Source organism: Lichtheimia ornata (assembly GCF_029851405.1).
Source record: "Lichtheimia ornata isolate CBS 291.66 chromosome Unknown scaffold00148, whole genome shotgun sequence".
Classification (NCBI taxonomy): Eukaryota; Fungi; Mucoromycota; class Mucoromycetes; order Mucorales; family Lichtheimiaceae; genus Lichtheimia; species Lichtheimia ornata.
Genome location: NW_026695467.1, coordinates 1 through 24,479, shown reverse-complemented (window position 1 = coordinate 24,479; position 24,479 = coordinate 1). Strand labels below are relative to the sequence as shown.

At 43.1% G+C, this 24,479-nt stretch overlaps 8 protein-coding genes across 8 annotated transcripts; 6 read left to right on the top strand and 2 right to left on the bottom strand.

Moving 5' to 3' along the window:
* Nucleotides 1-1,769: 1,769 nt before the first annotated feature.
* Nucleotides 1,770-2,252, top strand: O0I10_012702 (uncharacterized protein; the record flags this gene model as incomplete). The annotated part of the gene is made up of 1 exon (XM_058492590.1): nt 1,770-2,252. The coding sequence occupies one exon, from the start codon at nt 1,770-1,772 to the stop codon at nt 2,250-2,252; it is 483 nt and encodes a 160-aa protein (XP_058336649.1).
* Nucleotides 2,253-5,241: 2,989 nt separating this feature from the next.
* On the bottom strand, nt 5,242-6,972 carry O0I10_012701 (uncharacterized protein; the record flags this gene model as incomplete). Its single annotated transcript, XM_058492589.1, has 7 exons — nt 5,242-5,368; nt 5,435-5,582; nt 5,651-5,698; nt 5,762-5,775; nt 5,839-5,961; nt 6,034-6,084; nt 6,155-6,972. 7 exons carry the CDS (start codon nt 6,970-6,972, stop codon nt 5,242-5,244), a joined length of 1,329 nt encoding a protein of 442 aa, XP_058336648.1.
* Nucleotides 6,973-9,280: 2,308 nt separating this feature from the next.
* O0I10_012700 (uncharacterized protein) lies at nt 9,281-9,683 on the top strand (the record flags this gene model as incomplete). The annotated part of the gene is made up of 2 exons (XM_058492588.1): nt 9,281-9,342; nt 9,410-9,683. The coding sequence occupies 2 exons, from the start codon at nt 9,281-9,283 to the stop codon at nt 9,681-9,683; spliced, it is 336 nt and encodes a 111-aa protein (XP_058336647.1).
* A 929-nt stretch (nt 9,684-10,612) lies between these two features.
* Nucleotides 10,613-12,763, top strand: O0I10_012699 (uncharacterized protein; the record flags this gene model as incomplete). The annotated part of the gene is made up of 6 exons (XM_058492587.1): nt 10,613-10,753; nt 10,891-11,231; nt 11,289-11,395; nt 11,452-12,109; nt 12,164-12,576; nt 12,648-12,763. 6 exons carry the CDS (start codon nt 10,613-10,615, stop codon nt 12,761-12,763), a joined length of 1,776 nt encoding a protein of 591 aa, XP_058336646.1.
* Nucleotides 12,764-12,855: 92 nt separating this feature from the next.
* On the bottom strand, nt 12,856-13,250 carry O0I10_012698 (uncharacterized protein; the record flags this gene model as incomplete). Its single annotated transcript, XM_058492586.1, has 3 exons — nt 12,856-12,990; nt 13,044-13,099; nt 13,172-13,250. 3 exons carry the CDS (start codon nt 13,248-13,250, stop codon nt 12,856-12,858), a joined length of 270 nt encoding a protein of 89 aa, XP_058336645.1.
* Nucleotides 13,251-13,843: 593 nt separating this feature from the next.
* O0I10_012697 (uncharacterized protein) lies at nt 13,844-21,213 on the top strand (the record flags this gene model as incomplete). The annotated part of the gene is made up of 23 exons (XM_058492585.1): nt 13,844-14,167; nt 14,239-14,646; nt 14,722-14,910; nt 14,971-15,219; nt 15,276-15,478; nt 15,548-15,887; nt 15,952-16,055; nt 16,116-17,105; nt 17,156-17,212; nt 17,278-17,438; nt 17,498-17,596; nt 17,654-18,008; nt 18,062-18,284; nt 18,353-18,424; nt 18,486-18,600; nt 18,663-18,737; nt 18,806-18,910; nt 18,972-19,063; nt 19,119-19,261; nt 19,321-19,616; nt 19,672-19,724; nt 19,787-20,930; nt 20,996-21,213. The coding sequence occupies 23 exons, from the start codon at nt 13,844-13,846 to the stop codon at nt 21,211-21,213; spliced, it is 6,015 nt and encodes a 2,004-aa protein (XP_058336644.1).
* A 177-nt stretch (nt 21,214-21,390) lies between these two features.
* O0I10_012696 (uncharacterized protein) lies at nt 21,391-22,368 on the top strand (the record flags this gene model as incomplete). The annotated part of the gene is made up of 6 exons (XM_058492584.1): nt 21,391-21,441; nt 21,500-21,565; nt 21,655-21,731; nt 21,851-22,022; nt 22,092-22,194; nt 22,268-22,368. 6 exons carry the CDS (start codon nt 21,391-21,393, stop codon nt 22,366-22,368), a joined length of 570 nt encoding a protein of 189 aa, XP_058336643.1.
* A 538-nt stretch (nt 22,369-22,906) lies between these two features.
* Nucleotides 22,907-23,968, top strand: O0I10_012695 (uncharacterized protein; the record flags this gene model as incomplete). Its single annotated transcript, XM_058492583.1, has 1 exon — nt 22,907-23,968. One exon carries the CDS (start codon nt 22,907-22,909, stop codon nt 23,966-23,968), a length of 1,062 nt encoding a protein of 353 aa, XP_058336642.1.
* Nucleotides 23,969-24,479: the final 511 nt, after the last annotated feature.

Sequence of the window (24,479 nt, the reverse complement as noted above, 5' to 3'; positions counted from 1 at the left end):
AGAGAGAGGGAAAGACGTTGTTGATAAAAAGGTATCGTTCCAGTCACACATAAACGCGTTATTGTTAAAAGGGTGATAATGAGTATATATATGTGTGTGTGTTGTGTTGTGTTCTTTCTCACTTGCAGACTATTCTTTTTGGTACGCTCATATACACACTCACTTTCAAGCTCTGCCGCTCCACACACGCAAACGCCAAGGTGGCCCAGTGACTTGGTTTCTAGTACCTTCTTATCCTCCCCAATAATCATCATCACCACCACCACCACCATCATCAATCATCAATCATCACTATCACCCATTACCCATCAACTCTTTACCCATTTTCCTTACAATACAATCACGGCGACATTCCATGTTTACACAAGCTGTCATTAAAGAAGGTTACATAGCGGGGAATGATTGCAGCCTTTTAGAGTTCACACGGTTTGATGCAGAAAAAGAAGCAACATGAGTGACAATGTATCACAAGAATATGATTACTATGCAATGCAAACAGGCCCCCCTTTCTATGGCAGTTTCTCAATGCGCATAGCAGCATTGTATCGATCCACTAGGCTTGAAATTTACCTAGCCTATCAGCAACTAGCTTTGGATTCCTTTGTCGATTCTTCCCCCCCCCTTATCCCCTTTTTCCCTTTCATTTTGAGATCTTGGGATTTATGATCTTACATGTATAATGGGCATTCTCCTATGCTGGAAAATCATTCTCGTGGATCGTATGATCTATCATTGACGTCTCGGTAAAACTATCATCAGCGACCCATCATCCATCCCTAACGTATCACCTAAAAAACCTTATGCTTGTGGAGCAAAAAGCACGGGTGACGACCACGTTAATGCGTTTTATAGATACATTCACGATGTCCACAGGATAGCCATCGAATGCCACAATCACTATTATGAATGATCTCTTTATGAGTACATTGTCCATTGTAGTCAATATCTTTTTCCGATAAACGAAAATATGAAGAGTCATTTTGTGTCAATGGATCGAAAACGTAGCACACCGATAAAGCGCACAGGGCAAATCTTTTTGGTTGGAAAAGCGGTCATTGTTATATCCGAAATCACCTAATACCGAATTTTTGCTAGTAGTATGAGATAACCCACAACAATGGTTCACATGCACCACATGGCATGACGATGATGGCTATCTATCCAAATCCTCAAACTATATTGAATGGCCATAATCGTATGTGGTATATGGGACTTCGCATGACGCTATGACTGTTGGCTCGCCAAAAAGGCTTCCTCGGAAAAGAGGGCCATCCCACCCATGTCTCGGTAAAATGATTTGCAAACCTGACGCTGCATAACTGTTGTCAAAATGAAAAACGCATAATCTCGGAGGAACAAGGCTAAAAAATCCAAAGGCCTGGATTTTCGTGGACTGATCATGTGTTCCTGCTTCATCCGATATGTTCATGTACGTGCATTACCAATGCTTAACGGTTCTTTTTATTTCGCAATGATGGCGTGGAGCCTAACACTATCATAGTGACAACGTATTAATGATCAATTTGTAGGGTAATCTCATTGTTGGCATTTTGAATGTAGACTTTATAAAGCACAGATCACCCACGGAGGGGGCGGGAAAAGCGGAAGGAGTCATTTGGCGGCATTTGACGTTTTGACATTTCCAAGTACGGACCAAGTTCATCCGAAATGACACACCCTATGTGTATAAAAATGCATGATGCTTAACGCGTTCTTCCCACATTGCCTTTATCAAATCCCTTCAATCGTCAAGCATCATCATTATCAATATGGACAAGAACTTGAATTCATTCGTTTCGGATTATTACGTGCGTACCACTTGGATTGCCTTTTTCACACAATGGGTCCTTTGGGGCCTTGTTTATGTTGTACGCCATGCCTTTGTGGCGGATGAGGCGGCGGGTGCTGTTGCTGCTACGGCTGCAGCGCAAGATCCTGAAACTGCAGCAACCAAGCATGAAAGCAAGTTTTGGAACCCATCGGCTTCTCCTATTGCCGCCCGCATTGTTCATCTTGATCGCGTATTGCACGAGAATACCATGTTGCTGCTCTCAGTCCTCGTCCTCAATACTTTTGGCAATGCATCCACACGTGCTGTCATGATTCTTACCTGGATCTATTTTGCTTTCACGGTTGTCTTTGCATTCAGTGAACTAATCTATGGCAACCGCTTTGTACGTGTTGGATACAACACTCTCTTTTATGCTCTTACCTTGGCCATTGGAGGCCTCGCCTTTGCTCAAGGATGGTAATCACATCCTCATCATCACCTATTCACACTCCCATAATATTCTATCTTGTACTCTAATAATAAATATCGGTTGTCATGGCAACATGAAAAGTTTAATTGCTTGTCAGGCAGTAAATGGATGTACAATTGGGATGATCAAAGAAAAGTCTATGGAATGGTGCTGCATATGACTATCTTGATGGTGATCATGGCAACGGTGGTCCCCTAGCATAACCTCTAGCCTACACTTTCTTCTATCAATCGATCATTGGCTTGTTGAACACCTTCAGGAAGACCCATTGAGGTTGGTATCGCATATTCAAATTGAAAGATGTTGATATCTCTGGAGAAGAAGAATGGATGTCATTTTGGTGATGAGGAAGGGATGTCACTTGTGCCAACGAACCATTGCTGCTTGGAGTTGATGATGTCCAATCATAGCCCATCTCGTTCAATCAACTTTAGACGCCCATATGAAGCTGAAGGCCGTACTTGTGATATCAAGAGCATTCACATTGATGAGGTAGAAAGAGAAACATTGGCATCTTCAGCGACAACCCGTTCACTGTCATTCCTCATATCATAAGAAGGTTGCATCCATGACACCGTGCCAGGCTTTTCGACGTTGTAAGCTTCAAAAAAGGAATATCGTGGTGCGTGGATTTTGCGTGAGTGGGCGTGTTATAGTGGATGGTGTGGTTGACAGGCTGATAAAGCGATGCATGAGCTGATCGTCCACAATGGCGTCCATAACTCATTCTCTTCATTCAATGTCGAGGCTCATAGTTGTCTTGCTTGTTCAATGAGTGCTGGCATGGCTGGCATTGTGTCGCAATGTATAAAGTAAAAAGGTAGGTTTGCAGAGTTGGGAGCAAAGGGCATTGCCACCCTATATCACCGAATGAATTCACTTGAAGAACCGACCGGAAAATATTTAACCGGGGTGAAAAGTGATTTCGGATTTAACAAAGCGATGTAGCCTTCATGTGTATGATCATAAGATAAGGAAAAGGGCACCATGTCAACCTATCAAGTCAATGCAATACGGCATTTAACAAGTAGATCTCGGTAGCCTGCAAATCATTGTTTTCGACATCGGCTGTAGCAGGTATTTGCGAGTGTCTATCATTATCTTTGTCATGGGGTGTCCCTGGGATGCGCATCCCATTTTTATCCTATGCAAACGAGGACAACTTGCATAAATCAGCGGGCCTTAATTTTCATGCCACTCCTCGCGTGTACTTGAGTGTGAACGCTGGTCTATCTCATTGTTTCACTACTCTTTCCTCCCCTTCCACAATCGACCATTGCTTTCTCTCCCTACTTCTGCGACATGTCCTCTTCCTGTGGATGTTATAGTGCCCTTTTTATTGTTGTCAAAGTCCAGCATAGTACGTTTGAAAAGTATTGACGCGTGTTTATGGCCTGATCCTCATCCCTCTTCTTGCTAATTCACAGCAGTCGATCGGCTTCCCCATTCTTATACACAAGCGAGCCTTGATCCATCTTGAATGGCCAACAGCAAGATTCCTTCTCTTCACTCTTCAAGGTATGTCATGCCAAAGCACCCAATAGGTATTCATCCAAACCCATGATTATGAATATTGATGACAATGCTTACTATTCTTTCAGATGGCTTACTTCCTCTTTATGGCTATCACTTATTGCACGCGTTTGTGTGATATTAAGGTAAGCAAAGAACAAATCCCCTTTCATGATGGTGACCAATGTTGCATTACTTAGCATTGCCTGAAGCAAGATCCAATCCTGTGGGTCCAACGTGTCATCATGTGGTGTTTTCGCTCCTTCATTTTGTTCCACAGCACACAAGCGAGTTCCCATCCTCGAATGACCTGCAGCAAGTTTCTTTCTCTTCCCTCTTCAAGTTGTGCAATGTCAAATGTGTCAAAAGGTATTTGTACAAATGCATCATTATAAACATTGACGATGGCACACACTCATGCTCGTAGTGTCTTCAAATTATCAGCTTGCTTTGAAGGATATCCCGTTATTATATGGTGACAAGGTAAGTACAGAGCACCTCCCTTTTCAACTTACCTTTCAAGATGATAAACAATGTTTCATCCCTTATTAGTGGCTACAGCAAAATCTCATCTGGTGTCATCATCCTTTACGTTGATCCGCAGCAATCATTTGGCCTTGTCATTCTTACACACAAGCCAGCTCCCATCCGCTTTGAATAACCATCAACAAGTTTTTCCATCTTCCATTCCATTCCAAGATATGCCAACCTCGCATCAAAAGGTATTCAATCAAACACATGGTCAAACGTATTGGTGACAATGCTAACGTATTCAAATGCCTGGCCTATTCTTCAAGGATATCATTATTCACGACGACGAGTGATCTTAAGATAAGTAAAGAATACATGCGCCTTGTACATCCTTCCTTGTTGCTAACTAATATCAAATCCAGCAGGAATACCTATCCCATGAGTTTTACCGTAGGTGGCCATCTATGATTGCTCGATTGTGAAAGAGCTTTCTTTACCTCTCCTTTGGCTGGAGGATCACCACTCTAGTTTGGGGAATGCCGGCTGGGGCGAGTTCCGAGGACCACACTTGTTTGTATTTGGGGAGGTGGTGAAGGCCAAGGATCCAGTGCAGACAACTGTGTAGGGGCTAAATCAGTGGATGACCATCCTACGGGAAAGTGTCTCTGCGATCAAGAGCCAGGTATGTGTTATTATCGTGGTTGATGACTGAATGATTCTGGTTGGCTGACATTGTTCTCATTGTGAATTTCCTGGGTGCGTAACTGAAGTCCTATATCACCGCTTCCACCCAATACCCGCCTGTGAATATTTTGCGACTGCATTATTGATCGATCACAGCTGCATGAGATTAGTGTCACCATTTCTAGTATTCATGCACAAGGGTGGTTTATTCCAATACACGTCGTTTCATTACTTTACGCATGATCACAGAGAGCAAATAGAGGCATGAATGGTTGTGGGGATATATATTTCAGCAAGCTACTATTTATATGCATTAGCAGAGCCTTGCACTGCCAAAAGCTCTAGCACCACAATAACCTATCAACGCTACATGTTGCAAATCGATGTTTTCGGATTCGTTTTCTGCTCGAATTAACTTGATCAAGACGTATTTAGAAGCTCTGTGGCACAAAAAGAAGATCAGTCAACGAATCTCACATACACACACCATGCCAAATAGAACACACCTATCATTCAACTCGATCACATCTTGTCGATTGTCGGAAATACAAAACCATGCAACAGGATCAGAATCATCTAGCATTTCATGACCACCTTTCTTGTCCACGTATTCTTGATAATCACGCCGTGTAAAATGATCGAATTTGGAGGTGGCTGTAGTAGTAGTGGTATTATGATTAGCATACTACTACATGATAGTAGAGGTTGGATGACAATCTTACCATCTACGTCAATGGGAGCATGGGAAACAAAGAACATGCCCTCTTTGCCTATTTCTTTGATGTGAGCATAAAGTTTAGAGGGTATTACTTTTTTTGGGAGGGTTGCATTACATGGAGCCGTGAATCTAAAAAGCAGCAGCACATGAGCATGCATTCCATCAATAATGATTCCATCATTTTTCATTTACCCGTGTTGTGGTGATTTAATAATGATGCGTGAAATGACACAGCTCTTGTCACGAAAAATGGGGTTGGTGTAAGGTGATCCACAATATTGCAGGAGAATGTTGATGGTGCCACTACGACCGGAGCTGTAGCATTTGGTTAGATCCAAGGCGTATTACAACAATAACCAAGTGCACACACACAGTCCATCCACTCACCAATAAACAGAATCATCGTTTCGCAAGATGTTTTCCACGCTGTAATACGAGCTGCCAAGAACGCCAACACGAATGCGTGAATGATGTGAAAATAACGTCGTATCATGCATGAGTCATTTACCTGTAACGTCCACCATCTTCCATCACGACACAAAAATCTAATCGGCCATGCGTGGTGGATCGAGATCGACGTATGCCATCATTGTAAAAGCTGGATGATGCATTATCGCCCAAGCAATATTGCAAAGTCCGATAGGAAGAACGACGTAATGTGCGTGTAGGGAAACCTCGTTGATGGAATGCCCTTAAACGACGACGAGCACGTACAGCTTCTGCGGCTGAAGTTTCATCGGAGGTGGTGGCTGTAAGATTACTCGAAGAAGAAGAGGTTGCTGCGGCGGCGGCAGGGATAGACCAATGATAACGTCGTTGTGATGATGGTGATGATGACGACGCGAGGAGCTGTTGTTGTAGTGAACGAAAAATAGGACGATGATGATGATGACGCATTCGTAGTGTGCTGCTGCTACTACTGCTGCTGCTAGTGCTAGTGCTGCTACTACTACTACTATTGGTACTAGTGGGTCGAGATGATGCATGATGATGAATCGGGGATGGGGGGCGTGGTAATCGGTAACGACGATAGGGATCTGAATCTGTTCTTGATAACCATGATGGGTGTAAGAATGCAAAGGGATCATTGTCATCCTCATTGTTGCTATCCAGAAAGGGTGTTGATGAAAGTGGGATATTGGTAGTGGCACTCGTATTACTGCTATTGCTGCTGCTGCTGTTGCTGTCAACGTCAACGTTACCACCTTCTCCAGTGGTGGTGGCAAAGTCGACCATATCGGTAGGAACAAGAATCGGCGAGGCTGTTATGTCATCGTCAATAGTTGGATCTTGTTGAGATGAAGGTGATGGTATGACAAAGGGCATGTTGTACGTGCACACACACACACAAAGGGAAAAAGGAAAGAAAGGGAAAAGTGAAAGAGAAAAGTGCAAGGACAGCTGGAAGGGTCCGCTCTCTAAATGGAAAGCGTGGATGGTGTGACTCTGGAGCACACACACATATGGATCTTATTATTGCTGTGGTGGCTCCTTTCTCCCTTTTCCCCCCTTCTTCACATTTGCCTTTGCTTACCCAGACCTAGATAACTCTTATAATGTATACCAATCATACGAGAACCCGATGTTTCTTTTACAGTGCCATATGCTGGTACAAGTTACTACTACTACACACCGCATGTCAAGTACATTCCCATAAATGGAATACAGGTTTGTTCTTGTTTTTTGTTCTCCACCCGATTCTTGATGCGTAAGTTCGATGATGTCATTCAACCTTTGCATCAACCATCGCTCGCATGTGCATTACAGCTATGACTTTTTTTATGGATCACGGACTTTGGTCATTGCAATGATATGTGCATCCTCTACCGACTACTCTTCTGCATGTGTAGTACCTTAGATAGCTTTAATTGAAACCTAATGTAATACAGCTACGATCTCATGATTGGCATGGCTATAGAGGAATGCTTTATGTATGATGAATTATGGCTTTGTGAAGGTTAAAAGGCTATTCTCGAAGGCATCCAAGACAATGTCACTGTTGTGCTCAGCATCCCTCTTGAATAGTGTGCTACAATATAAGGAAGCTAATTTGGTCAAGGACACCACCTCCACCATCACTACTATCCATTCGCATATTCTTCAAACCATGAAATCGATGACGACATGGATAATGCACTATGCTGTTAACAAAGCAATTTATTTGGCCAACAATGAAACTTGATCCCCCGCTTCTTGCTGGGTAAGACGTGTGGAGTGAGAAACTTGACCATCCTCCGAATGATGTGCGACCAAGCGGCATGATCGTTCGTGCAACATGACAAAGAACATTACAAGGATTAATGCTGGTTGGTTTATTAACTGTAATGGGTGATCGTCTGCTTACTGCAAAACCATATTTATAGCAAGGACAACAAATGACAAAAAAGGAAATGGGAAATGGTTGCCTGGATTGGGCCGCTGTTCTTGTTGATGGGGGGACGCGTTCTTGTCTTTCTTTGTTCTCTCTCCCAAATGGGGCCAACCGAGATTTCAATCCACGAAAGCAATCCAAGTCAACTTGATGGATAAAGGTGAGGGGAACTGGGTACATGGTTAAACGGCGATGCCCATTCAAGCCTGACATTTGAGTAAGCGATCAGCAGCATTTTGACACGTCTTGCTGCAACATGTTGCCTGAACAAGTTGTATGCGACCTTCATCGATTGCCAACAAGTCTGTGGAATTGTTTCAACATGATGATGCCAATAGTGGAAGGTATGAGGGATTTGTGATGGCGCGAGTCAGCATATTGATTGATCGTTTTTACATCAACAAGGACCATGATTCATCATACAAGCGAGCTACCATGTTGTTGATTGTTCGTGGAGACACGTTTCGATGCTATCAATTCTTGTGATCCTCTCGGCTTCCTTGACGACCATTACATTGTTTACAACATTTGGCATCATCGAATGCTGACAACAACAAGGCACCTGCTATCAGCATCCCATCAGCCACACTCGATAGTGTTGTGGAAACAGCTATGTAGACATTGAAGAAAAGTGACATCAATACGACATCCTTACATCACCCGCATCAAGTTTCCCCCGTGGTGCTTGACCACTTTATCAATCACGACCTCCTTTTCACTTGTACGGACAACAATGAACACGCCCAGCTATATATAAACAAGGCTGTTGTCATCAACATTATCACCTATCTCTTTCGTCTATTTGATCATGTACAATCATTGATCCCTTTTGGTAAGTGTCATCAAAGGGGTAGCTTTTATGATCCCACTCACACCGATGCATCCTCATCTTTATGATCACCCATTTACAGTGGGTCCAGGATATCTTCAACGGCATGTGCAAGTCTGAAAGTGTGGAAAATCTTCAAAGTGGGGGATGCGATGATTGGCGTGTCCATGGCAACGGATGATGGTGTGGTCAATTTGGTCTCGAAAATATCGGGGGTCCACTGTAGCAGTGTTTCATTGTTACTTGCTTTCATTGTTCTCTTCGTGACATTTGACCCCACTCCCTGAATGTGATGGTATGTGTGATTATTCTTTGCATCTTTCTTTGTATTTCATATTGATATATAAGTCTAGGGCGTTTGCAAGCTGATGGCATCCCATGGACAACTCAAAGGTCTGGAGGCTTCTTTGCTGGTGACATAAGGACGATGCCCAATGTACGATCATTACATGGGAAGAAAAGGAGCCTTCCAAACAGTTCAAAAGTCAACCAAAAGGTAAGCTAATGCTATATTAGTGGATGGGTAGTATCCAGGCATTAACAACTTTACCTTGGTGTAATAGCTTCAAGCTCTGGCTCACCAGCCTTTCCAACGCTCGGCAGCGATTATTATATCGTTACAGAGCACTGCTACAAAGAAATGAAGGCCTCCCAGCTGGCCTTGGCGCACGCAATATTGGGGATACTTCAAGGACCCTGCTTGAAAAGTTTCAGCGCTATGGTTGGGCCGAAGGAGCCTTCCTCAAAAAGGATCAAGAAGATCAGTTCGCCGCTATAGAAGCGTGGATACAAAGAATCGCCCAAACAAGCACAAAAATGGGTGCTATACAACAATGATGGATTTCCATTGATGCAAGCGGCACCCAATATCCAACGCTTGTGCATCGTGGGCTATATCTTAGGTTATTACCCAATCCTAGCTGCCTTGTTGTTCTTCTCAACAATAAACAATACCATCCTCGAATATCACTTGTTCTTATCACATCTACTTGTACTCACTTTACTAGATAAATCATGAAGACCGCAACAAGGACTACTATACCAGCTGCTTGTCATTTCAAAAGTGCAGTGATTCAATGGCAGAAGGTTGCGAGGTTGAGATAATAAAGTCGTCAATGTTGTCGTTTCCAATTTTACATCATAGACTTTGTTCCCGTACATAAAACCTTATCATGTTCATTCCTTGTTCCTGAAGTATCTTATCCGCATACAATGAGGACCTTCTATGGATGCTATCATCACCTACTACCCAAAGTCGGGGATTTTCAATCGGGTTCCTGCATCATGCTAAACAAGAAGGCTGTATCCAGCAGAGAGCTCCTTTTCCCATTATAGAATACAGATCCCTTCTCATTGTCCTTGATTCTCAAACACCTTGTAAGCAAATACATGCGTCTATTTTTTCCACTTATCGGTACATTTTGATACTAGCTCATTGTTAACGTTGTTATTGGTGTTTAAAATCAAGAAAATCAACAATAGAATGAGATGAAAACACAAACAATGATGGCCATCAACGCCTTAGAAAGCTTGAGCGTACATGCAGTCATTGCATGCAGTGTCTTTCTTTGTATTCTTACCCCACTGCTGAATCAATCCCTAATTGACGTGTTATTCCGTGATCTCTTTCTTGCATCAACCTACGTTTTTGTTTCTTTCCTTTTTTTTGTATAAGAAGCACGCTTTCGTTGTCACTGTAACATCCACAATCTAGATACGTTCATCCCATCATGCGATTTGCTGCTTTTCAGTCATGTTTACTTTACATGGCAGCATCCACTACAACCCTTACTTTGGCCATTGATGCTATATACACATGCGACTCTCCTATTTATTGCGACGGCCCACTACTGCGAACGGTTCAACTGGCACGTTTATTCAAAGATTCAAAGACTTTTGTCGATATGGTACGTACGTCAATTTACGCCATATGCATCATACATGCATGATCTCAGCTAAATATGCATTGAGGGTGGTGGTGGGTGCGGATAAAAAAGGAGAGCGATCTGAACGATTAAAAAAAGAACCCCCCATCTGTTGTTAGCCTACTGTAAAACCTGTGGATCAAGTGCTTGCAGCCTTTGATGACATTGGTGGTGAAAATGCATCCAGAGACGATATTGCCTTGTTCGTTTCCGAAAACTTTGCACCAGCAGGCACTGAGGTGACACGATATCCATTACCTGCCTACGATGATCCTATTTGGTTTGATCAAGTGGACGATCTACATTATCGTGGTTGGCTTGAAGTACTCCATCGCACATGGGGTAACCTCACCTTTCAATATGATGCATCCCAAATATGCGATGGTTGTGGATCAACTTTGCTTCCATCCAAACACCCATTTGTACTTCCAGGTGGTCGATTTCGCGAATTTTATTATTGGTATGTATCGACAACAATGGGATTGACAACACACTCATGCAACAACGTGCTATTTAGGGATAGCTACTTTACCATACGTGGTCTCTTATTAAGCGATTTGGATGAATTGGCACGCGAATTCATCCAAAATATACTGGACTTTGTCGATACATATGGCTTTATGCGTAAGTAGTAATGGGCCTTTTTTAATGGATGCAAGCTGACTTACTCATTTTCATAGCCAATGGTGCACGCATGTATTACTTGAACCGATCTCACCCACCCTTCCTTACTGAAATGGTCAAGGAATACTATGCCAAGACGCATGATGCTGAGTTTTTGATGCAAGCATTACCAGTGCTTGATAAAGAGTATACGTTTTGGAAAACCAACACCAGCGTCCAATTGACTGATCCAAGCACTGGAAACCACTATAAGCTTAACCGCTACATTGTGGACAACGATGCACCACGACCTGAATCCTATTTTGAAGACTATGATACAGCCTACCTCGACACCAAGTATGATGACGAGGAGCTTTATGAGCTCTTTTCGAATCTCGCTGCAGGGGCCGAATCGGGGTGGGATTATTCTTCACGATGGACCAAGGTCAAAGAAAGCCATGATCCACATGGATACGATATTTTACGCACACTCAACGTACACAATATTATACCAGTGGATTTGAATTCATTGCTTTATAGTATGGAATCAACATTAGCTACATGGCATCGTGATGGATCAGCCAAACAAAAGTATTACAAGCGACAAGCAGCTCGGCGTCTTGAAGCGATGGATCGATTTCTTTGGGATGAGGATGCTGCGTCGTTCTTTGACTATAATCTCACGAGCCAAAGTCGTAGTCATGAATTCACACCTGCCAGCCTTTTTCCATTTTGGTATGTAACCACATCACCCTTTATGCCTGACATAGTTCACTCATCACTTTGTAGGATGGGAGCTGTACCCAATCGAGTAAAGAATAATCAAGAGACGCTTCAACATGTATTGGATATGACCCGAAAGGCAATGCAACGGGATCCTGGTGTGCTCACCACATCAGAATACAACACCCATTTGCAGTGGGATTGGCCTAATGGATGGCCCCCTCTTCAATTCGCAGCTGTCAAAGCCATGATGACGATTGGAACCATGCTCAAAGACATTGATCAAAAGCAAAAAACTCACACACTCGCAAGAACACTTGCAGAAAGAAACGCAGCATCAGGCTATTGTTCATGGTATAGAACAGGTGGATCACTTCCCAATGGATTATTGACAAAGCTACCCAACGAAAAAGACAATGGCCACATGTTTGAGAAATATGATGTACGCACCATGGGTGAAGCTGGTTTTGGTGGTGAATGTAAGTAACAGAACACTATACTATATAACCCCCCCCCCACCTTCCTTCCTCAATCTAATCATCATGCATAGACGTTGTGCAGGTTGGCTTTGGTATGACCAACGGCGTGTTAATGTGGATGCTTGACGCATTCCCAGATCTCGAAGCCCCCGATTGTAATGCAGTATTCGCATATCCAATACAATGATGTTGTAAAACAAGGATGGTGGTGGTATTGATATAGATAGAATGCAAAATGTGTGTGTACGAATAAAAATGACATGATCTCTACTACTACTACTATTTCTTGCCCTTCTTCTTTGTCGATGCATCTTGACTCTCGGCAAGCTTTTTCATCACAGTCAACTTTCCAACCGCATTCGCCTTGACCGCCATTTGTCGTTCGATATTGTTGTTGATCTTGGCCGTCAATTGCTATCATACACCCCATGAGTCGTCGATCTCGTCTTTCAATTCCACCCATTTACCTTTTGAAGCTTTCGTTGCTTGACAAGAGTAGCTTGCTTGGGAGCAATCGTCCGTGCTATTGAAATGAACCCATCTCCTTGTCAACAATGGTTTCCCTCTCAACGGGTTGCCATGATCATCGACTTGCCTCCTTTCTTTGGTTGTTGTACTTTTCTGGGTCCCTTCTTTTGACCACCAGCATTCTTTTTCAGCGAGCCTTGCACCATGGTGTCGGGTATGTATCGAGTGAGGAAAAAGAGAGTGAAAGAGATCCTGCTGCTTGAAAAAAATCGGTCTTTTCTGACACTTTTGTTTTCCAGCTTCTCAAAAGGGTCATCATTACCACATCATCATTCACATATGGAGAACACATTCAACACGTAAGTATTAGATAATATCTGTTTTGGCATTATGGAGAGAAAAAAGCTAAAAAGTTCTCATTATCTAGAATAAACAAAGAAGGTGATCACCATCATCATCATTCATTCCAAGGGAAGAAGATTCATTGTCTCGGTGGATCACCATCACTACCACCAAGGTATGTATGGCAGCGACTATAATCAAAAATGACTATATTTCTAATGAAAACCAAAGTTATGATCCGCCGTCAAGAGAAAATACTGTTGTCGCTGGATACAAGATGTCGGGTTGACTTGGCGGTTACTGGAATTGGCAACTCTATAGAAAAAAGAAAAAGTTTCATGCAGCGATTTGCCTTGTCTCACAAGCTCAAATTCAAGTCACCCATTGCTACCATGCACAATACCCCTCTCATTTCTTTTTCCTCTCTCTCTCCATTTTATTTTCCATTCCAGATGCCATGCACTGGATACTACCATTACTTTACTTTACCACTTCACTATTGACTTTGATCTCGCATGCCGCTGATATCTATGAAAATAACGGGATACCCAATTGTACCAAGCCTCCGGGCGATGCTATGAATCTAAATCCGGTCGCTATGAGAGATCAACTACGCTTTGCAGTAATTGCCCATTATTCGATCCTATCCACTTTTTTCCACAGTCCAGAACAAGCCGCACGGGATGCAGCAGCGATTGTCAACGTTGATATTGAATGGCAGCGTCATATCGTGAACACGGGTGAAACAATGGCTCAAGATATCGTTGATGCCGTGGATCGGGTATGAAAATGAAAGAAAAAATCGGTTTCTCACAAGACAAAACTGACAAGGGATTGGTTACACACATGTAGAATGTGGATGCGTTGATTGTTACTATCCCTGATGAGGCCGTCTATCAAGCGGTGGAACATGCCATGTCGAAAAACGTGCCCGTGATCGTATTCAATTCAGGCCTTCAATATGCACAACAGCTTGGATTGACACGTGTGATGCAAGATGATGTCGAAGCAGGGCACATGTTGGCGCGTGCATTGTACAACCGAAATTACACTCGGCCCTTGTGCGTCCATATTTCATCCCAGAATGATCTCGATCAACCTGTCATTGATAATCGCGTTCAAGGCATCACTTCCGTATTCGGATCAACACCCACCATGATGACCGTTTATAAAAATGACAATCAACAACAAGCCCTCAATACCATCAGGCAGTCCTTAATGTCCAACGAATTCGATTCGATCATTGCCATGGGTGGCACCGTAAGTAAAAGAAAAAGAACATCCAGAAGAAGAAAAGAAAAACCTTATTTTTAATCTCATCTTCAACATTATTAGCCAACGACCGATCTAATGACGGAGGCAATGTTTGGGATGGATCCAAAGGATAAGCGGATTGGTATTGGATTCTTTGATTTGGGAAGCACCAACCGGACCGAGCTTTTTCATGCATGGCCAGATGTATATGGGATCTCGCAATTACCTTACATACAAGCGGCGTTACCCGTGTTTCTTATGCATCTACGGGTAAATATCATCATGTCATTCCCATGTTCTCTACAAAGTGCTAATACCTAGATAAAAAAGGTTATTACAGGATTTGACCCCTATGTCAACAGGACAATCCCAACAGGGCCGACGCTCATTACCAAAGAAAACGTTGAAGCACTAGCCGCCAAGGATGGATCAAGGTTCTTGTCAACCCCTGATAACGATAACACCACCATTGGCACTGTGATCCCTGACGTCCAAGGTGACACTTATCAATCGAATGTCATTGCCGGCATGACCGAGCTTGCCAGAAGATTAGGTTGGAAGATCCAATCATCACGCGAGGTAATTTTCTATAACAATAAAACCTTTTATTCGATGCTGATATCTATTTGGTGTAGGATGGGACTTATGGATATCCAGATTCGCTCAAGCTACATATGAAACAATTTGCTGACGCTGGTGTGAATGGCATCGTTTTACAATCAAGCGACGTCTCGGTGGTGAATTATGCACGCAACTTGAGCCAACAGCACTCGATTCCATTGACTGTATTTGGTACCTTTTACGAGAATCCCGTCAGCGGCATTGTGGATGAGATAACGTAGGTGGACATGTTTTTATGCAAACATCAATCATCTCATCACCATCATTCGTTGACGATTCAACATAGATCCATGGTCAATTCGATTTCCTTCAACATGACTACCCTCACTCACAGCATAGCCGGTGTCATGGTCAAAGACAACTTAAAGACCCCAACTTGCTTTCAAACGCATACACGAACGCAAGACGACTTTTTTTGCGCCCTACTCTACGACATGTACCAACAAGCCCATGGCAACACCTCATCGTTACCAAGCAAGGACAACTTTATTCATTCATTGAACCTGACAACATCCACGACCATGGAAGTCGAATTTGAGACCATCAATTCCACACTTCGTGCAAAGGGCTATATTCCGGATGCTTATATAACGCTTTCAGAGTACATTTTCAATGTCATGGACTATGTAAGTGATGTGCGTTTGCAACCAACACTTACATGATATTAATGACGTGCTGCTATTGTTGTAGAGCATCCTTCGAGGCATGATGTATAATGGTAGTGCTATCTACATTGCCGATTCCTTGTTGGATCAAAAGGAAGCTTTTTTAAATGGACGAGCAACCAGAGTATGGTGAGTAGTAGTACCAACAGCCTTATCACCTTATGAAATGCTAAATAAGATTACCATTAGGCATCTCAACATGTATGCAATGGGCTATCTTTCTATCCTCGACATCCTTCTAGCTCGATCTTCTCAGTATCGTCCATGGCGTGTCGTTCCCTTGGATACACCCATTGTGGATACAATCTGCCCAGCTGGGACGTACTACTTTGAAGCTGCCAATTTCCCATTTTGCTATGATGAGAACCACACGGCCATTATTCCAGGAATGCAATGTCTACTTTGTGAACCGAATACTTTTAATGATGTACCAAACCAGCCTGCATGTACCCAATGCCCAGTGGGTGAATTTTCAGCGCAAGGTGCTACACAGTGCAAGTCATGCAACGATGATCCAGCAGCTGGTGACAATGCTTATTGTGTTGGCTATCTGGCAGACCAACAACATCGAGCAAGAAAGACCTACATTGCTGTCTTTGTGCCTCTTTCTATAGTGATCTTTTTGGTATTGGTGTCATTGTGCACATGGTATTGTTGGCGTCGACAAAAGAAGCGTAAATTGATACGCAACCAGGAACCTGAAAACGTATGGCTCTTGTCCTATGATGAACTTATGCGCCCCTCAATGCAACATTTGTCGTCTGTGCCATCCCCTTCGCTCCATTTATCGGGTGGTACGGGCACATCACCCACAATAGGCCCTTTGGTTGCAGCTCCTGTGAGATGGTCCAATGGAAGCGAGAGACAATTCATGTTGCCACCGCATAGCGATATCAACACTACTACCACACCACGAGAGCAACAAGAAAAGCAGCAGCAGCAGCAGCAGCGAAATGAGAATCGAGATTCATTGAATCCCAATGATCCCGCTTTGTTGGCTGGATTTCCTTCAGCATCCATACCTCACAATGATGTCTCTGAAGATGAAACAATGACTGTGCCTGTCAAAGAAAGACTAAGCAAGGATCAAAAAGATGATGACAATCAATCAAATCATCCAAATGATGAGGATCAGGATTATTTTACGGCAACCTCGCCACAAGAAAGTTCTCGGCAAGTGTATATACCCTCAATCATCAATAGTACGTATCTTTCTAATGGCCATGTAGATTGCTCTTCTATCCAGGAAAACAGCCAAAGCCATTACGTCGTATCATTGGATTCCAGTAGGTTTTCTTTTTATACACCATTGCTTCATTAAAGATGGCTAACAACATCCTACCTATCCTAGTCGCAACTTGCCTGTCTTTGTCAAGCAAATTGGTTTCAAGCGATTGCATATTGATGCGGTTGCTCAACACGAATTATCTCTGATGAAGGTTGCAAGGCATCCGAAATTGGTGGAGTTTATTGGTTTATGTCTTGAACCCGAAGGAACATTCATCGTGGAAGGTACAACTTTAAAGGGACTCTTGTCATTATGAAACTCATGCAGCTCATACCTTTTGTAGAATATTGCAGCAAGGGCACGTTGTATGATGTTGTCAACAATCCTGATATCGGCCTTACATGGATCTTTAAGTTTTCATTGATCAACGATTTGCTTGAAGGTATTCTTTGGTTTACCAAACCTAGCTTTGATTCATGGTTGCTGATTTCTGATATAGGAATGGAGTTTTTGCACCGCTCCAAATTCATGTTTCACGGCTGTCTTACATCGCAATCATGCTTTATTACCGGACGATGGGAACTCAAGATTAGCGATTATGGGCTTGACAAGGTGCGACAATCTCAATATGACCCAACCTTGATGCATTCATTAGGAAAGCAATTTCCACAGCTTTCCAGGACTTCCCGCATCTTGCCAAATCACCTCCCAGGAACCACCCATAAACAAGATACCCAGCCCATGATCATTGTTCCTCACAATGAAAACCTCTTGTGGCTCGCACCCGAATCCGTGGTGTGTGATGATTCCAATGTATGCTTGACAAAACCAAGTCGAAGAGCGGATGCTTACAGGTAAAAGTTGGTTTTGGAAAGAATTTGGGGCGTATACTGATTCTTTTAAAAAGTGTTGGTGTGATCATCAATGAAATTGTATCAAGACAGCAGCCATTCAAGAAACAACTTGAGGACATGTCCGTCAATGAGGTCTTTGCTCATGTCGAAAAAGATTACTTGTTGCCGGACATGGCCCCTTCAGACGCAGATGAATACACAGCCAAGATGAACATGATTATTGCCGAATGCTTTCGACGTGATCCTGCTGCTCGGCCATCCATGACCATGCTAAGGGTAAGTGAATGCGAGAAATCTTGATGTATCCCTCCTTCTCTAATTGGATACGATGATGCTACCACTAGAATCGTATCAAGTCAATCGATCCCCATTTGACAAGTGCCAATAATAACGTGGTGGATAATTTGGCTACTTTGGTAAGACAACTATTCTTTTGGTGGGGGGGTCTATGTACGTGATCTCACATGGTGAACATAGCTTGAGCAATATGCAAATGACATGGAAAATCTTGTCCGGCAACGTACAGCCAATCTGCAACAGCGAACTTTGGAGCTTGAGGAAGAAAAAGCAAGAACCCAAAATTTGCTTGAAGGCAAGTAGGCTTAAATAAGGATAGAGTTGTTGCATTCATGCTAACGTCGTCGCACTATTTAGATCTCAAGGAAGCAAAAGAGGTAGCTGAAGCAGCAGCAGCGTCAAAGCAAAACTTTTTGGCCAACATGTCTCATGGTAACTCTAACCTTTTACTAAGCGTACGTAGTACGTAGTACGGTGCTCATGCTACTATTGTTTTTTAGAAATCCGCACGCCCATGAATGCGGTGATTGGCATGTCACGTATCTTGATGGAGAGCAACTTGCCAGCTGATTTGCATGATTGTGCTGAAACTATTGAATCATCAGGTATTGAAAGGTTGAGGGGTAAATGGACTTTATCGCTAACAAGGGAACATCCCACTGTTAGGCAATCACTTGATGGCCATCATTGACGATATTCTTGACTATTCAAAGATTGATTCTGGCAAACTTAGCTTGGAACATCGTCGTCTTGACTTGGTAAGCGTGAAAGAATGATGATGTACAACAGCTATTAATGTCGTCGCTATTGTAGACGTATGTTGTGGAAAGCGCCCTTAAGCTTGTATCACCCAATTTCTTGGACAAGGGGATTATCTTGTGGTATACCATTGAAGGCGATGTTGCGACATCTGTTTACGGTGATGTAGTACGTTTACGTCAAGTTTTGCTTAATCTGTAAGTATCCACGCCATGATGAAAAGTGATCTATTATGCTTATTTGTTCTTTTCTAAAGGCTATCCAATGCATTGAAGTTCACAAGTGAAGGTCATGTTTGCGTTTGTGTGAAGCGACTTGCCGAGTCTCCTGATTCTTCTGATGCCTATTGGTATGAAAGCAGCGACAATGAGAACTCGGAGCCAGGATGTCAGTTTTCAGATGGTACAAGTGATGTGAGTCCCACGCGTATAGAAACGTTGCAAGTGGCCGTCAAGGATACAGGTGTTGGAATTCGACCCGAGAAAACAGGTGGTCTTTTCCAAACATTTTCTCAAGTCGATGCTTCCACCACACGTAATTATGGAGGCACAGGTCAGTAGCCATGGTCATCTTTCAAAGCATTTTCTGACAAAGAAGATACATGTAGGTCTTGGCCTTGCTATTAGTCGACGGCTTTGTCGAATGATGGGTGGTGATATGGTAAGAAGAAATCAACAGCTCATCAACAATAACAACATGCTCATTGTTTCCCTTTATTCTAGTGGGTCGAATCCGAATATGGCAAAGGATCCACTTTTTATTTTCGAGTACTGTTACGGGAGCAAAGCTCGACACCTACGTATGCCATCCAAAACCGATTTGATGATATTGCACGACTATGCTCCTATTGCTTGGTTATTACCGATTCTGTGAGTCAACAGCAATGTTGGTATCATCTCCTCACAAGGACAACTATCCAACGCGTGGAGACGTTATCATTTGCTGATGCAGAGGAGCTACTAAAGCATGATCGGCCCGACGTTATCATTATCGATGAGGAATACGAAATAGTCCCAGCTGTTGATGAGACCCAAGCAACCAGTAGCAAGATTGTACTTGATGCATTACGTGCGCGCAATCCATCCATTGTATCCATCCCAGCGCTTTATGTCAGTGACGCTCGTCGACGCGATAAGGTTGAAACATCTTACACTACAGCGCCTATGCTCTTGCCTACCAAATCCTTGGCGATTGATTCACCACGTGATGAGCGTCGTAATCCGTTTGACGATACTACCACTACGACTACGGCTGATACGACTGGTATAACACGATTCATTATCAAGCCATGGAAAAACTCCAAGCTCTTTGCTGTGCTATTGGATTTGCTTGAGCACAAGGATGATACTGAAACAATGGCAGTTGAATCACCTTCAGCTGAATCTTCAAACACTACCACAACGGCCCATGAGCCATTGTCGGGATCCAAGGTTTCAGCAGCAACCGAAAACACACTTCGCATCAAACGTCGTGGTCGATCCAATACGACAGCTAGTAGTATTTCAAGCCAATCATCTACGAGCTCTGCAGTGCCGCTCTTATCTGAAATTGCAAGTGATATACGTTCCTTGTTAGTGGATGACAACCCGGTGAATCAAAAAGTCGTGGCTCGCATGCTATCACGATTGGGCATCAAGCCTGAAGTGGCACAAAATGGCAAGGAAGCATGTGACAAGATTGAAGCTTCGAGGAAAAAAGGCGAACCCATTGATTTGGTGTTTATGGATATTTGGATGCCGGAAATGAATGGACTTGAAGCGGCAGAGACGATACGTAAAAGCTTGGCTGATTCCTCATTACACCCATACATTATTGCTATGACAGCTTGTGTCATGCCTGGGGATCGCGAGAAATGCATTGCTGCAGGTAAGGATTGTTGTTGACAACATTTTATTTGATGCTGGTAAATCTTATTTTCATGTGCGTATTAGGTATGAATGGCTATGTGAGTAAACCTGTACGCAAGGACGAACTTGAAGCCTCGATCCACACATATACCCAGATTCTGGTCAAGGAAATGCACATGTTTGAGTCAGAGAGTGATTCGGATGATGATGATGATCGCACACCAACACCCTCCTCTCCCTGTTCCCCTGCTCTTCTTCCTTCAGTCACCATCACATCAGAAGATACGGATCATATCCCATAGAGTAGTTAATGATAAAATAAAATGATGTCGGAGGATAATATCTGGCATCGCGTCAGGAACGCGTCCTTGTAAATCGCGCGCGATTCAATGTGGAGTGCGTATTTTTTTACAGCGGCGCGTCATGGAAGTTCTTGCTTGCAATACATACACACACATACACACCCTTCCTCAACCTCAATGCAAAACGACGAATACTACGACATTGACTCCATTCTAGCCGACAGCATTGTAAGAGTGATTGAATGCCTTTAATGTCACTACATGCTAACGAAGGACGATCGTATAGAAAATACCCTGCATTTTCCTTCATGACCTTGAAGCATCGGTCAACCTTACTGGCGATGGCAGTGAGGCAAGTGTATACATCACGACTTGGGGGAATGGGTGGGGGGCACTCTTGGGACGAGGTGGGTAGGGGGCTTATTGTATTATCCATTGTAGGTGACCCGCAATACACGTATAGAGCTTCCATTCTGGTTGGCCAAACCCTTAGCAACGTTCACACTTCCTAACAGCGAGTAAGTGTCACGAAAATGGGTCGCGTGCATGCACGTGGCGCGTGTCGTTGATTGTGTGTGGCTGGATCTTGTGTAATGTGGTGTGTATGTTAACATCCGACCGCTTGATTGAATGACAGCTTTATTATCAAACTTGAGATACCTCGGCCATTTGGTAATCGTGTACGCAATAATCTGGACGCAAGCCCAACAGCAGTCGATTTCCGTTTATTATGTCCATACTTTTATGTCTTTGGTAAAAAGCTGGTGAATCTTATTGAAGATGGAAGGTTACCGGGTATTTTGGAAAAGGTAAAACCATACACACACACATACACGGCCTTTTGTTCCGGTCGACTGATCCTTATTTAATTTGGTTAGACGTTCAAGACAAGACTAAAGGAGATTATGGATTACACACAAACGGGATCTACCACCGTGAATCAAGACTTTTTACAAAAGCTGGATGAAACTGAAAAAGAATGTAAGTGATTTGGGATCAATGGCTTTTTATTGGAGGGGGGGAAAGGATTCTTATTAACAAGACCTATGGATAGTATTCAAGGCAGGTCAAGAAAGCTCCACACAGCTCAAACAATGGCGAAATCGTGCCCTGGGAAGGTTAAAAGCAGTAGACATCACAGCTAGACAAATATGATACATACAATAAACCCGTTGGATACCGCATGCATGCATTCATCATTGTGTGATCTGGGTAATAGGTAAAAGATCAATGTCTGCCTTGTTGTCCGTGATTAGATAATACAAGCCCATAGCAGACGTGATCCGCGTCATTTCCTTGTCCTCGGGTTAAAGGATGTCTGTATTGTCATCCGGGGTTGAGTTCGGTGATGGATGTACTCTTTTGCCGCCGCTATGAATAATTTATCCATTCAACAATGGCAACGTGACGCATGTTGAATAAGCAATAGGACACATCATTGAATAAAGAAAGGTAGCATTATGAACATTGTTTAGCAGAAAAAAAAGGATGTCTCTTGTTTGGGAGTGAGTCAACAACAACCATGCACTCACTGTTACGCACAGATGTGGAGCGGGGAATAGAACCCTGCTTGGCAACAAAACGAGTATGAGCATATATATACATATTACAGTGCACACGCACCCTACTTTCTTCTTATCTCTCTCTCTCTCTCTCTCAGCAACACAACCCCACTGTTTCAACCATTGCCATCATGGCCGAACCCAAATTGTGCTTACGCACATACAGGCCGACCGATCGTGACCATGTCGACTTTTTATTCTACAGCACCTACTTTGCTCTTGTTCCCCAAGGTGTCAAACGAAAGCTTGCTGCTCCCATGACATGGGTCATTGGTGTGGGGATCTATGCCTACTTGCTAGCCATTGTGCCCATTCTGCTGGAGGGTATGGGTCTACCTGCATGGAGTGGCATCGTACTACGCGTCTTTTTCACTATCGCTTGGGTGTTGGTTGGCTTTGCGGCACTCTTTTTATACACGGATCGATTTGAAATGGTGGAACGAGTCGAAGCAGCACGACAAAACGACATGCTTGATCCAGAAGTGTCTTATCTCAATTACATAAAGTATGAAAAGGTGGTGTCGGATGAAGAAAATGACAACGACGGCGACAATGATGCAGCATCATGTTCCGACAATGGCAACAAAAAAAAGAAACGAGTGACATTCGACAAGGATACCAAGCCCGCCACTGAACTTGTAAGAGAGAAGAGGAAGGATAAGACGCCATCTCATTTTTGGGTGCTCGAAGTGGATGGTGTACCCTGTGGTATGGTGGGATTACAATGTCTCAAGGAACGTGTCATGGATCAACGTCCAACACCGGGACCAGGTTGGCAACGCATCATCTCTTTGCTTTGTAATCGATATGGCCGTCCAAATCCATTCCAAGAATTACCTCCTCGTGTCTATCAAGAACCCCATCCTCTCAACACTGCCACCCTCACACGCCTTGCCGTGAAATATGAATTGCAAAACTGCGGCTTGTCCACCGTCATGATTACACGTGCTATGGAATGGGCGGATGAACATGGTATCCAAACAGTAAATGCTGTCACCAACGAATGCCAGGAAACGGCCGCTGCTATCTTGAAGGAACGCCATGATTTCAAAATGGTCAAAAAGGTCAGCACTGGATGGTTTGGACAATATGACAAGTATTGGGAATGCAATGTCAAGGATTGGAAGGAACAACAAAGGTTGAAGCAACAACAAGAACAAAACGTACCACAGCAAGAAGACGAACAAACATAAAAGCATACACAGCAGTAGTCGTAGTCGTAGTCGTAGTAGTTTTACAACATCACCACCACCATCATTATCCATTTGTATCATCCTATTCTTTAAATTGATGTATTGGTCACTTCCAGTCAACAATGAATACCCTTGTTTGCCTCTAAACTACATGCATCTGTCCAGCTATGTGAAAGGCACACCCATTGCTTTTTTTTTTGTTTTACGTTCGATTGTAACTTGATATACTATGTGATGTAACTGGTTACAATGTCGATCACAAAATGTATTCTTAACATGTACATGTTGTTACTTTGATACTTGTTTTATCGTACACCACGCGTTTTAGCATTTGCATATTATACAAATCCAACGTCTATTATCACATTAGGTATATGAGTAATGCAAAAAGATGATAATAGAATGACTGCATGCACTTTTGAAGTATAAAAAAAAGAAGCGACATCAAGATCACGTGACCGTGAGTGTCGTAGGTCATGTGACCACGTGACCTAGCTTTTGCTCGTTCCTT